Source organism: Felis catus, chromosome B4 (genome assembly GCF_018350175.1).
Source record: "Felis catus isolate Fca126 chromosome B4, F.catus_Fca126_mat1.0, whole genome shotgun sequence".
NCBI classification, from domain to species: Eukaryota; Metazoa; Chordata; class Mammalia; order Carnivora; family Felidae; genus Felis; species Felis catus.
Genome location: NC_058374.1, coordinates 41269060 through 41282645, shown reverse-complemented (window position 1 = coordinate 41282645; position 13586 = coordinate 41269060). Strand labels below are relative to the sequence as shown.

Sequence of the window (13586 nt, the reverse complement as noted above, 5' to 3'; positions counted from 1 at the left end):
CTGTCTTTCTCTCTCTTAAAAATAAATAAACATTAAAAAATTAAAAAAAAATAAGGTTGGAACCTGTTCACAGGAGACAGTAAGTGCTCTATGCAGTAAGATAGAAATGCTGTGAAGTGCATCTGGGTTTTTGAAAGGAAAGTGCTGGATCAATCATCTGATGTTATCATTTATTCAATCAGCCATTGATACCTCCCAACTGTCAGGAAATATGATACATCCTGAACAAAGGAGACACAACCCCTGCTTTCACAGAACATTTATTCTGGTATTCTAGTTGGCAATGGGTGGGCAATCAACAAATAAGTAAAACAGACAGTATATCAGAGGGTGGTATTGGAGGCCATCCGATGGAGGCTTGACAAAGCAGGCAGGGCGGGGAGGGGTGTCAAGGGACAGAGTGTAGCAGATTTAAATAGAGCGGCTGGAGTGGCCAGTGGCTGGGCAGAAAATGACATAGGGGCACCTGGGTGGCTCAGTTGGTTAAGCATCCGACTTCGGCTGAGGTCATGATCTCGTGGTCTGTGAGTTCGAGCCCCGTGTCAGGCTCTGTGCTGACCGCTCAGAGCCTGGAGCCTGTTTCGGATTTTGTGTCTCCCTCTCTCTCTGACCCTCCCCCATTCATGCTCTGTCTCTCTCTGTCTCAAAAATAAATAAACGTTAAAAAAAAATTTAAAAAAAAATTGAAAAGAAAAAAAAAGAAAATGACATAGAAATCTCCCCTTAAGGTTTTTGTAACTAAATTAGCATGACCATTTTAGGAATGGTCCCCTTGGGGCCCCCAAAGGTTACTTTTTATCACCCAAATGCAGGTCCTATAAAGCCTAGGTCTGGACATTTCTGCAGTGCCTCCCGATTTAATGCAACCTGCTATGGTAGGCTCAAGGGGATGAGGAACGTGGGCAGTCATAGGGTTGTGGAGAGCCAGAGAGGTGCCTTCAGCGTAGGCAAAGGTCAGGGGCTCAGATGAATAGATGAGGTGGCCATCTAGTCCCACTTGGGGAACCTGGCTCAGTGCTGGACCTGCTGGAGGTCAGGTCATCCCAGGGAGGGGGCAGTTGGGTCTCTGGAAGTGAGTGGCTGCACCTGGGGGGACCAAGGACAGTGTGGAAGGTAGATTCATCCTTCACGGGTCGCCTCTTTGGTTTTTCTACTTCCAAGGCAAAAGGAGCCTGTCCTGTCGGCCCCCCATGGTCAAGTTGGTGTGCCCTGCTGACAACCCGAGGGCTGAAGGGCTCGAGTGTGCCAAGACCTGCCAGAACTACGACCTGCAATGCATGAGCACGGGCTGCGTGTCCGGCTGCCTCTGTCCCCCGGGCATGGTAAGCCACCACGGCCACAGAGGTGGGCAGCCTGGCATTTCCCTGCAGGCGGGCACACATGAGGTGGCTCTGGGGCAGAGAGAGGAAAAAATAGGAGCCAAACAAGAATGGTAATGGGGGTGGAAGCAGTGACGGGGTCAGGGGTGGGGGAGTGCCTTCTGTGGCTGACTCAGCCACCAAAGTCGGGAAGGGAGATGGTGGGAAAGTGTCTAGAGTCCATCCTGATGAGATCTGACAAAAACACAGGAACTTAGGGCACAGAGGTGCCGGAGGAAGCAAAGCAAGTATTTCCAGAAAATACTTACAAGTGACAACAGGCATTTCCCCTGGAATTTTCCCAAGGGCCGCATTCTACTTACTCAAAGGAAAGAGCACACATGTATTTGGATGTAATTTGCATATATACATATGACTTTCTATTTCAAGAGATGTTGCTGTTGCTGCCCTTTCACCAGCAAGGACCAGCCCAAGTCCCTTCCCCTTGCTGAGCCTTGTTTTCCTCATCTGTAGAGTGGGTCACAGTCTTGGCCAGCTCTTGACATTCCATGATTCTGGGACTGGGGCTTCAAACACCCAATCTGCGGCCAGCGGTTCCTTGGATGCCTTGCAGAGTCCAAGGCATGCTGGTTTGCAACTACCTGGCTCTAGATTGCTGCTGGCGGCAGTGGTGTGAGCGGGCCCCTGCCCCTTACCTTCCCCCCAAGTCTGGTTGTCGGCTGGTGTAGTGTAAACATATGATAGTAGTCCCCCCATCCGTGGTTTTGTTTTCCAAGGTGTCAGTTACCCACAGTTAACTGTGGTCCAGGAGCAGATGCTCTTCCTTCTGACGTCTTGTCACAAGGTCAATATCAGCCTCATGCTTTGTCTCAATGCCTGTGTCATTGACTTCACTCCATCTCATCCCTTAGGCATTTTGTCATCTCATGTCATCACGAGAAGGGTGAGTGAGTACAGTACAGTAAGGTACTTAGAGAGACCACATTCGTAGAACTTTTACTGCAGCATATGTTATAACTGTTTTATTTATTGTTGTTAATCTCTTACTGTGCCTGATTTATAAATTAAACTTTATCATAGGTATGTGTATATAGGGAAAAAAAGAGTATATATGGGGCTCGGTATTATCTGCGATTTTAAGCATCCCCTGGGGGTCTTGGAATGCATCCCTGTGGATAAGGAGGGAATGCTGTAGATCTGTTATTCTTGTCACCCTGAAAGAAGCAACTTCTGGGTTCTTCTCTTTCAAAAGCATCAGGTCTTCTTGCTTTCTCTGACTCCAATTCCCCACACCCAAAGTGAGCAGTGTGTGTCTGGGGCAGGAGTTGTGGACGCCAAAGTGGGAGGGGGCAGGATGGCTCTCATATGGTTGTAAAGGGCGTCAATGATGCCCAGGCCTTGACTTGAAGGTCAGGGTTCTGGGCGATGGGAGATGCCAATGTTCTATAGATGCAACGGGGACTCATCATCGGTAGCCCACAGGAAGGCTGTGCATTGGGGTGTGTGCAGGGCAGATGATTTGTCTCCTTTCCCTCTAGCCCTCCTCCAAGACAGAGAGACTACCTGTTCATTCCCCCCTGGGTGTTCCCCTCTGCTTTAGCCTCTGATGATTCTAAACTGTCTTCTAATGGGGGAGCTAGAGATTGGCCGGGGAGCACCCCCAACCTGGATGGTCTTGTTTGATGCCTTCACAGAAGGTGGCTATTCAAGGAGGGGAAACTCAGAGCTGGGTAGGGACAAGAAATAGGCCAGGGGAGAGGAGGCTTCTGTATTGCTCTTTTTATCCTAAAGGATTCTCATTTTGACTGTTCCTTCACTGTACCTGGAGGGGAAATTCTCCAGACATCAGAGAAGGCTCTGGCAAGAAAAGGGGCATCCCTCAGGGGATTATGTCAGCATCAGAGACTCTTCTAAACGAACCTTTTGTTTTTTTCAATGAAAACAGTGCAGATCATCTGAGATAATAAGCACAGTACTTGCGTTATGGTCCCAAACCCCCAGTGGAGAGCAAGACCTCAAGTTCAGGATGTGGACACACGGTCAGGAGCTCATTTGCATTCCCGAAGCCTCTGGCATGCGCTCTGAGGACAGTCTGTGGATGTTTGTCCCATAAGGGGGTGACTCTAACCTTAACTGCAAGGGATTCTAAACTCAAAAGCTCAGAGTGTAAGAGATTGGCTTATTTTCACAACTGCTTCATTACGATGCCGACTAAGGTGCAAATCGTTGAGGCCAGATTCTGCAGAGCAGCAAAGCCCATGATTTATGAAGTGTGCAGTGTGCTGGCTGCTGCATGGGACACGTGTTCTTGGCTGAAACACAAAGACAAAGGAGCTGGAAACACCCTGCTTGGGCCCGTGTGACGGTGTAGACATCCTACCCAGGGGTGTTTCTCTGTGTGGCCTGTCCCCTGTGGGAGATGGTGAGGATGTGGTGTGTGACTGAGGGTTTTGGGGGAAGAGGTTGGGGATTCTATATTCTGGGGACTTGGAAGAGGGCGGTGGGGGGTGGGGTGAGGAAGTAGCTCTTTGCTGGGGGCAGATCTGTGAGAGTAGAAAGAACACCCGAGTAGGAACGAGGCAGAGGGCCAAGCCCTCTGTTCAGGCCTCGCTCACCCTTGGGTGAACATTCATTCTTTCTCTGAGCCTCAACTGCCTCATCTGTGACATGGGCACATAATTCCTGTTATGGGCCCAAAGGGGTTATAGGTGAAAGGGCTCCAGAATTGTAGGGATAGTTTAACTCTTTTCAGAAATAACCGAGGTGCAGTCTCAGAGGCTCTGCTCACCTCCTGCTTTCCACAGGAGAGATCCATAAAGGTTCTGTTTTCTTAAAATTTCCATCTGTTGTGGACCAAAGCTTTTGTAAATACATTAGAAAAGAATGATCAGAAAAAAAGAAACAAAAAGTAATGACATGCAAAATATGAGTCCCTCCCCCATTTTTATTAGATTCCACAGATGATGTATTACTCAATTGCCATATGATTTTCCAAACACCTACCCAGTTTGTATGTTTGCATCATCATAGACCCGTACTGGCCCTGGACTATGCTTTGAGCAGCACTGCTCTGGGTTGAAGATTGCCTCTCCCCTTACAGGGCATCTCTCAGTATCCACTGTAAGGCCAGCAGCAACTGTCTGAAAATGTTGGGAACAGGTTGGGAGTCCCCCTCTCTGTAGTTTGTTTCAGGCTTGGCACCTGCTTACAGCCAGGTTTTCTGGGCCATATTACCAGTCCTGGTACATATGCCTCCTTGCATGGAACAAAGTATGTGTGTGGGGGGTGTTTTTTATAAGTGGTCAACACCCTGGTAAATGGTATGGAAAAGACATTGGATTGGAGTCCCATACTTCCAGGTGTGAATCCTGGCTCCTGAGATTTACTCAGCTCTAAAACTGGGTTAAAGGGCTGTTGGGAGGACTGGGGGTGACAGTGACAGGGACATGGAAGTTGCTTAGTAAGTAGTAGTTTAATGACCACTGTTATAAGAAGTTTGTGGGGGAAAACCGTGAATCCTACTGTGAACAGAGATATGCTGTAGGAAGTTAGCACACAATGGGAGCAATTCTAAGACCTCTGTATCCACACGCAGAGGCCCACTAGATCAGTAAAATAAAGATGTTGCACTGGAAAGATTCCCGTCTTTTTCTTTAGTTGAGAAATTCTGGAGTGAACTTCTTGCCTTTGTCAGAATGTTCCCCACTGTCACAGCAAGGTGGCAGCAGAGCACAACCCACTGCCCAGCTCCCTCCTTCCAGCCCGGAGGTAGTAGTAATTCTCTCCTCTCCAGGAGCACCATCCGGTGGTAGAGTGAGGAGGAGCCCTAAAGACCCAGGATTTCAACCCTTCTATCCCCCAGGAGTCTGAGCAAAGATAGGAACCGTTGAAGGCTGGAAATCCTCGTCTCCTGAGTCTTAGACTGGGCTCCTTCAGCCCTACTTGCCTCCCTCCCTCCTGTGAGGTGGTCTTGGAAAGTTTGGCACCCCCATCTGGGAGACGCTCACTTATCCTCCAAAATCTAGTAGTTACACTTTCCAAGCTGGTACCTAGTTCTGCTAGTAGGAAACCTCTTGGTAGCTGGGAAGCATGTTCATTTCCCTGGTCCTTTGATGGCCTGGCTTTATCACTGGCCCAATAGGAAGACTCAAAAGACTCTGGCATTGCTTTTTGAAATGCAGAGTTTGGCTCTGGGGCCCGTTCAGGGTCAGCCTCACATGTGGGCACTGTATATCCTATGAGATGTCATTTTAAAAGGCCCAAGAAAGCCATTCTGTCTCAAAAATATCTCCTACCCCTTATGCGATTTGTCACCTAATTAGGCTTACTGAAGTATGAGGAGCATGAATTCATTCTGGCTAACAAGCAGGGGTTTTAGAAAAGCATACGGCCTTATAAATCCTCATAGGAAGCCATTCACGCCTTAGTATGAATTATTTAATCAGATTCTTTCCTCCTAGCCAAATACCTAGTTGAATTCAGCTGCACTGATCTGGAGGTATTAATGGGAACAAAAGAGAGAGAGTTGGAAGGCAAAAAAAGATTTTGGAGCATGGGTCGGTATGGTGTTTATGTATGAGGGTTGGGTCAGGGAAGATGAAGCCTTTTCAGAGAAGAGTGACAAAATCACTTATTTTCTACTTCATAATTTTTCTTGTGGCTGACCAAGGCCTAGTACCATGTTCTTGGCATGAGCCATTCTTACTCAGGATGTCCCAAGTTGATGGATAGTGACAATGATTTCTGCTTGTTTGCTTCTGAAGTCTTGGCCATTTGTCAACTTTATCTTATTATCCTCTGGCGTCCCAGAGGGACAAACACGAGGTAGAGATGGTTCTCTTCATTAAAAAAAATTTTTTTTAACATTTATTTATTTTTGAGAGACAGAGTGTGAGCAGGGGAGGGGCAGAGAAAGAGGGAGATGCAGAAACCAAAGCAGGCTCCAGGCTCTGAGCTGTCAGCACAGAGCCTGATGTGGGGCTTGAACTCACAAACTGTGAGATCATGACCTGAGCTGAAGTTGGATGCTCAGTTGACAGAGCCACCCAGGTGCCCCGGGTTCTTGTCATTTTAAATACGATGTTCAAGTGAGTTTCCACAAAGTCCAGTTAGGGACCACTATCCTGGCTTACCCTACGTGTCTGAGCAGTCCTCATCTTGATCTTGTTCATCCCCTGTGTTGTGCCTTTATCTCTCTATCTCTAGGGATTTCTTTAATGCTTTAGGGCTCTCCGGGTGTTTTTTTGCTGGGCTGGTGTTATTTGATCTCTCCCAAGTCAGAGCTGGTACTGAGGTGTGGCCCGAGAACCCTCTCCTTTCCTTTTAAGGTTATGCTTTGTCCCCTCTCCAGCTGTGACTTATGAATCTAACCCCACACCTCTGTTGTCTTTATAGCAGTCCCCATCCAGTATGAAGGTCCTATTTTAATCCTGTAATCCATCAGTAAGTCAGGGCGGAGAGAGCCATATGGCTTGTCAGTGAGAGTGCAAAAGGAGGAAGGGGGCACTTGTGGCTTTATCTCATGACCAAGCTGGGGTTTGAGTTTACGTCCATTGCAGGAGGGCTGGGACTCACCCCTGGGCCAGGGGAGGGGCTACCTGAGTCATGGGGGTGCAAGACTCTTTGTCAATGGGCTGAATATCCTGGAGAGAGGTAGAAACATCCAGCATGCAGACCAAGAGGCATGGGAGCCCTCCAGCCAGCCTGCTCAAAGGCAGAGGGGCAGTGCACGTTCTGCTGAGGTGGGGTGAGGTGAGCAGGGCTCTGCTTCCTGGAATCCACCTCTGTGCATCCTCATCACTTTTGTCTCACATTACGTTTCCAACAAGGAGACTTACTGTCTGGTCTCCATCAGCTGTAGGTGTGGGTGTTGGAGAGCATGTCAAGCTTCCCCAGTAAATGTATCAGTCTTTCTTAGAGTAGCCATTAGGTGGCAGGCCTCGGACTTAAGTTAGAAGTGATGACGCTTTGAGGGGTGGATGTGAGAATGAACCCTAATTGTGATAGTTTCTGAAGACTGTGGTAGAGAGACATTTGTCGCCTCCTCCCTGATCCTGCCAAGCTGTCATCTTCCCTACTGGGTGCCTAAGCTCCTTGTCTTCCAATAACAGGGCTTGGCTGACCTGCCTCTTCCTCATACTCTGTGCTCCCACCCTCCCCCTTCACTTAGGTCTTGAGGACTTGGGGTTGGGTGAAGGTGGTGGTTAATTGGAGGTTATTCTTCTGATCCTGTTCTAACACACACACACACACACACACACACACACACACACACACACAGACACACAGACACTACTTTAGCCTATGGTCCCCAACATGAAAGCTCTTTGTTTAGTCCAGGACTGCCCCATTCCCAGGGCTTTGTTCAGTTCCAAGCCCAGGGAACTCAGGCTTGTCCGGGGAGTAACTGGAACTCATGGATCCTGAACCAGGAACTTCTTACCCCTTAGGTATCTCTGGAACCAATGTGCTGTGGTCCTTTCACCTGAAGGTGACCCATGGCTCTTTTAGATTACCCATAGCCCACACCAGAGCAGACGTCCAGGGCTGTCCTGTGGGGCTGGGACAGAAGCATATCTATGTGCTGGGGTCAGAGTAGGTTTGGAGAGTTCCTTCTGAGCCCACTGTGGCCAGTGGGTCTTAGTTCTTTCTTCCCTCTGACCCCTACAGGTCTGAGGAGTACAACATGTTCACATAGTAGTTTCTTCCTGGGTTGAGGGCAGGGAAACAGAGCATACCCCCATGGAGGGTGTATCAGAATCCCAGGGGACTAGGCGAAGAGCAGGTATGTGGGGCTTGAACAAGCCCCAGACTCTGGCTTTGGTCCATCCCTGTTTATGGGCAGTATGCAGCCTTCATCTCCAGGGGCTAAATGCATTTAAGTTTTATTAAACATATTTTCCATCATTTCCACTGTAAACATAATATATGCTTATTGATGAACATGTGGAAAAAAATTTAAAAACCAAAAAAGAAAATAAAAATCCCCTATTTCTCTGTCTCAGGCTTCTATCTGGATGGAACTTCCATATTTCCTTCTAGTCTTTTTGTGGCATATTTTGGATTGTGTGTGTGTGTGTGTGTGTGTGTGTGTGCGTGCGTGCGCGTATGTGTATGTGTGTGTATATATATATATATATATATATATATATATATATATATATATATGGACTGTATGTAAGTACAGTCTTTCCCTGTTTTAAAAATTAATAGTGTCAGTATTTCTCACATCATATAAGAGTTTTCCAAAGGGCCATTTTAATAGCTACAAAGTATACCATTATCTGGGGATTCCTTAATGGAGTTAATCATTTTCCTGTTGTTGAACAGTTGGTTGTTTCCATATTTTGCAATGATAAATGATTCTACATTAACCTTTGTCCATAAGCCTGTTTGGTTTGGAGACATCCTCTGCGTGGTGTTACTGGGTCTAAGGAGATGCACATCCAAGGGCTTCTGCCACATGTTACTACAGAGTCTTTGCCACTGTCCCAGCAGGGTGTGAGGGCAGAGGGTAGTCGGAGTGTCTCTAGCTGAGCTGGGGGGATCAGTGTGTGGATGGGGGCCCGTGTTTGCCAAGCCCCAGCCTGGGTGGGCATGGGTTTCCTGGACTGGCCTGTGGCCAAGGCCATCTTCTCAGCAGGGCCTACATCACTCATTATGGCCCCTAAGACATTTGGATTCCTTTCCCTTAGGTCCGGCATGAAAACAGATGTGTGGCCCTGGAAAGGTGTCCCTGCTTCCACCAAGGCAGAGAATACGCCCCAGGAGAAACGGTGAAAATTGACTGCAACACTTGGTGAGGCCCTGGGAGAGGCTTTCCTGGGGCCTGTGCCTTTGGGGTGGGGTGAGCGGGAGTGGGGTCGCAGTGGCTGACGTGACCACAGGACTCTGGCACTTGCCTCCGGCACCCTGTGGGAACATGGTTGTTCTTTTCCTTTTCTCTGTGTCTCTGTTTCTCGAACTACAAAGTGGGAAGAATCTTTATCCTCTCCTGTGCTCACCCTGCATCAACCCTGTCCTGGAGAGTAGTGTTTCCAAGAGGGACTTTGGCCTATGACTTTGGTCATGGCATGTGTGACCAAGCTGCCAAAAGGCACGGACTTTGGAGGGTCCTTCCCTGGCCTTATACTACCCCCTAAACATTCTGCAAGTGTGCGTGGCATGGCTGGTTCTCTTCTTCCTTCTCTGTGCCGGCCATTCACTAGCCCTTTTCTCTGTTCACTCACCCTGCCTGTAACAGCTTTAGAGGAAGGTCCCCAGGAACAGAGGCAGGAAGGGCTGGGACCCGGAAGGCGCTTAGCTGTCTTTTGGACCTGAGGTCTGAGCTTACCACCTCTGACGCACAGAGTGGGCTCTCTGATGTCAGCTCTGGTTATGGGGTAGGGTGGGGGGATGAGTGTTGTGGTAGTGGACACATCACTGTGGATTGAAACATAGCTCTGTACACACAAAACCTCTTCTGGCAGAAGTTCACGGTTGATCACTGTTTTCCCAACTCAGAACTTTCCTGCCGTTGTGTCTTTTTCTCCCTGTTAGTGTCAGAAGGCTCTCAACTTCAGTGTCTCTGTTCTGTAGAGACCCCATGGCCACTCTCAGGCATCTTCCAGGGAGGCTGAACCTCAGCAGATCCATAGCAGGTGGTCTACAGAGGAACTGGGCTTCTTCCCCTGGCTGCCCATCACCTTGGATGACCTGTTTCCCCCTTTGCCTCACTTCCCCCTTGAAGCAGAAGAGCAGCATGGCCTTCCCTTTCTCCCCCTTGGCCCTGTGCTCTAAAAATGTGACAGTTTATGGGGCGCCTGGCTGGCTCAGTTGGAAAAGCATGCGACTCTTGATCTTGGGGCCGTGAGTTTGAGCCCACATTGGGCATGAAGCCGACTTAAAAGAAATATGACAGTTTATGACTGCAAACTGCCCTTCCCCATCCCACCCCACAGGCAGCTGGTCCTCCACTTCTAGAGGCTTCCTAGAGGGTTGGGTGGCACCCCAGAGTGATCTGCATTCTTTCATTGTCTTTCATTCCCCAGGGCCCAGAAGGGCCCCTCACACCACAGTACCCACTGGTCATCCTGGCCATTATTATTCCTAGTGTCTGTCGGGACCGGAAGTGGAACTGCACGGACCATGTGTGTGACGCCACGTGCTCTGCCATCGGCATGGCGCACTACCTCACCTTCGACGGGCTCAAATATCTGTTCCCTGGAGAGTGCCAGTATGTTCTGGTGCAGGTGAGAGCGAGGGAGGGAGAGCCTGCTGTCTGTCTCCAGGAGGCACTGGGAGATGCTGACTGCCCTTTGGGGGTTTCCAGATCAGATTCTACTGTTCTGTCTGTAGAAACAGCTCTGGGGCTGGTTTCCACTGGAGCAATTTTCCAGCCCCTAAAAGAGGTGCCTGAAACCCAGAGCCGTGGCCCATCTTCCTTCAGCTTACATGGAGACGTACAAGAATAGGGCAGAAGCTCATTTGTTGACTGGGAGTGGTGTGGGGGCAAGGCTACCACCAGCCTAAGGGAGCACCAAAATGGAATTAGAAAAACACATCTGTTCTTTTTGGCAGGCACAGCCTCGATCAGGATGCGCAGTGGGGAGGGCAGGATCCCAGGCTGGATCGAGCCCCTCTCACCCTCACCACCAGTGCCCTGGTGGGCGGCCCAGAACAGGGGGCTGGTTGGAGTGATCCCTGGAGTTGGCTTCCCACCCTATGATCCTATTGCGTTCTCTACCATTTCCATTTCTAACCTAGTGCCATTCAGAAAGGGCATCGCAGAAAAGTCATACTGCCCAGGAAATCCTAGGTGGTGAGTGAGGGCACCGGCCTCTCTGCCTTTCTCTCCCCACTGGGTGGATTCCTGTCAACTTCTTTTGCTGGTTGACACCAAAGTGAGTAAGCAAGGAGGTATAAGTGCTTTTCTCATGAGGGATGACACGGCTCGACTCTGTGAAGCTTTAAACAAATGTGGTCTCACTGTCTCCATTCTCAGGAGGAGGAGTAGGGACTTGGCGTGGTCTGAAGGGAGGACCACAAACTGGTAGGAGCCTCAGCCTCAGAGACAGAACTGCAGGGCCCGTGAGTCAGGCGGTGAGGGTACCTGTAGAGCATGCTGGGAGTGGGGCAGAACGAGCAGCAGCACTGAGAGGCTGTGCACAGGGCATGCTTGGAGTGAGCAGTGGCACCAACTAGTGGAGCCTCCTACCTCCCATGACACAGTCTGGCCCCAGAGAGGCATGCAGTGTGCTAGAGAGACAGGGCATGCACATGATAACATGGTTTTACTGACACTTAGGAACCTGGGGTGTATCCCCCTCTGGAGCGTTCCTACAGATTACATATGGCAGCTCGTCTTTTGATTATCTGCCTCCCCCGACCTTGTAACAAAAGATGAGGTGACACCATCTCTGGCATTCAACCACCCAGCCAGTATCAAATGCAAGTGTGCATCCAGAAAACACGACTAGACTGATTCCGCGCAATGAGAAGCAGCTGGTCAGATCCACTGCTCCCCGGCTTTCCCTGCCCAGGCAGAGCTTTCCCAAGCGAGCCAGTTTTAGTGTCCCTTTCAAATTGTCCCCCTTTGTAGGTTGCTTGTCTTGCATCACAGCCAGTTCTGTTGTCTCCTTCTGATACGTTGTCCCAGATCCTCCCCTTTCTCCCTTCTTTGGGAGGTATCATCAAGACTTAACTCTTTCTGGCAAAATCTCAGCTGGTGACAAGAACCATTTATAAAGCACCTGTACCTTTGTTCCCTCTTTTGTCCTTCACCATCCCATTGACTCAACATAGATCCATTTAACCTAACAATCCCCACTAAGTTGGCTGATCCTGTGTTTTAGAGGGGCTGATTGTGTGTGTCTGTGTCTGTGTACGGGCGTGTCAGAGAGGTAAGTGACTTGCTCAGTGTATCCAATAACTGGCAGAGCAAGGCTCACACCTAGTTTTTCTGTCTTTTTTTTTCTCCTACCATACCACAGCTATAGCCACCATGGGGAGGTATTTGCTAGAAGTGTGTCCCCTTTTTGTTAATTTTCTATGAAATTGCCGGCAAGGACCAGCACTCCGTCATCCTCTATTCCCAGCCAGAGGTGGTAGCTTAGCATCCGTGGAGCTGTGTCAGACGACCTCTGGTTACGTTTCTGGGCCGGCAGTCCAGAGGGATTCAGCTAGAGTTTAGAGCCACAAAGTGCCATGTGGTCAAACTGTCCTAGTTAGCTGGGTGAGATTAAGCACTAACAGGTTCTAGGTAGGGGTATTTAGGCTGATGTGTTCAGCAAAGCATATCACGTGCCACTTCTCCCTCTCCCCTCTCCCTCTCCCTCTCCCTGCTTCTCTACCTTGTGCTCACTGACTCTGGTTCATAGGTAATGGTTGAAGATGACACACCTGTCCCTTCTCCCCCCAGAGTCATTCTCTCTCACTCTCTATCTCATTCCCTCTTTTCTCTGTCTCATACACGCCCATGCATGGACACGGTAACATCCTTTAACACATATCCTTCGATGGTCTGAGATGGTGAGATGCCAATATTCTGATCTGGGGAGAGGTAGCAGGGATAATATTTCTCTCCCTTTCCCCAGGATTACTGTGGCAGTAACCCTGGTACCTTCCGGATCCTGGTGGCGAATGAGGGGTGCAGCTACCCATCAGTGAAATGCAAGAAGCGGATCACCATCCTGGTGGGAGGAGGCGAGATTGAACTGTTTGATGGGGAGGTGAGTGCCAGCCTCATCCCCTCTACGCTCACACCCCTCTGTTCTTCTGTCAGCTGATTAAGAGCATGTATCAAGTGCTGTTTAGAACTTGTGTGACAGAATATCGTACAGTGAGCATGAGGTAGAGCCGTATCGTCTGACCTTCATATATTCTATGAGAAGAACAAGTTGCAGGTGACCATGGATAACACGATCCCATTTTAGTAAAATAAAGTTCAGATATGTGAGTGGACATAAATGTGGGACTGTATCCACAAAAGTGTAGGAAGAATCAGGAGGGTGGGGTGGAGATTGGAGGGCAGGAGGCCTTTCCCTTTCATATACATATGTATGTGTGTGTATATATTTATGAAATATATAGATAGGAATATATATACACACACCACATATACACACATGTACACATATACTAATGTACACACATATGTACCTATATATGTGCATATGCACACACATATGTAGTGTATAGACATAAATATCATGTATACACATATCATATGCATACACATCATATATACACATGCACACATACACACATATACATAATATATACATATAT

The 13586-nt window shown here is 48.8% G+C and overlaps 1 protein-coding gene across 2 annotated transcripts in view; it reads left to right on the top strand.

Annotated features, from left to right (window-relative positions):
• Positions 1-13586, top strand: part of VWF (von Willebrand factor) — a 137407-nt gene that overhangs the window by 66606 nt on the left and 57215 nt on the right. For both annotated transcript variants that reach the window (XM_045060755.1, NM_001246279.1), the window contains 4 exon segments: positions 1162-1322; positions 9014-9117; positions 10411-10549; positions 12893-13027. In XM_045060755.1, the coding sequence (XP_044916690.1) occupies positions 1162-1322; positions 9014-9117; positions 10411-10549; positions 12893-13027 (539 nt within the window).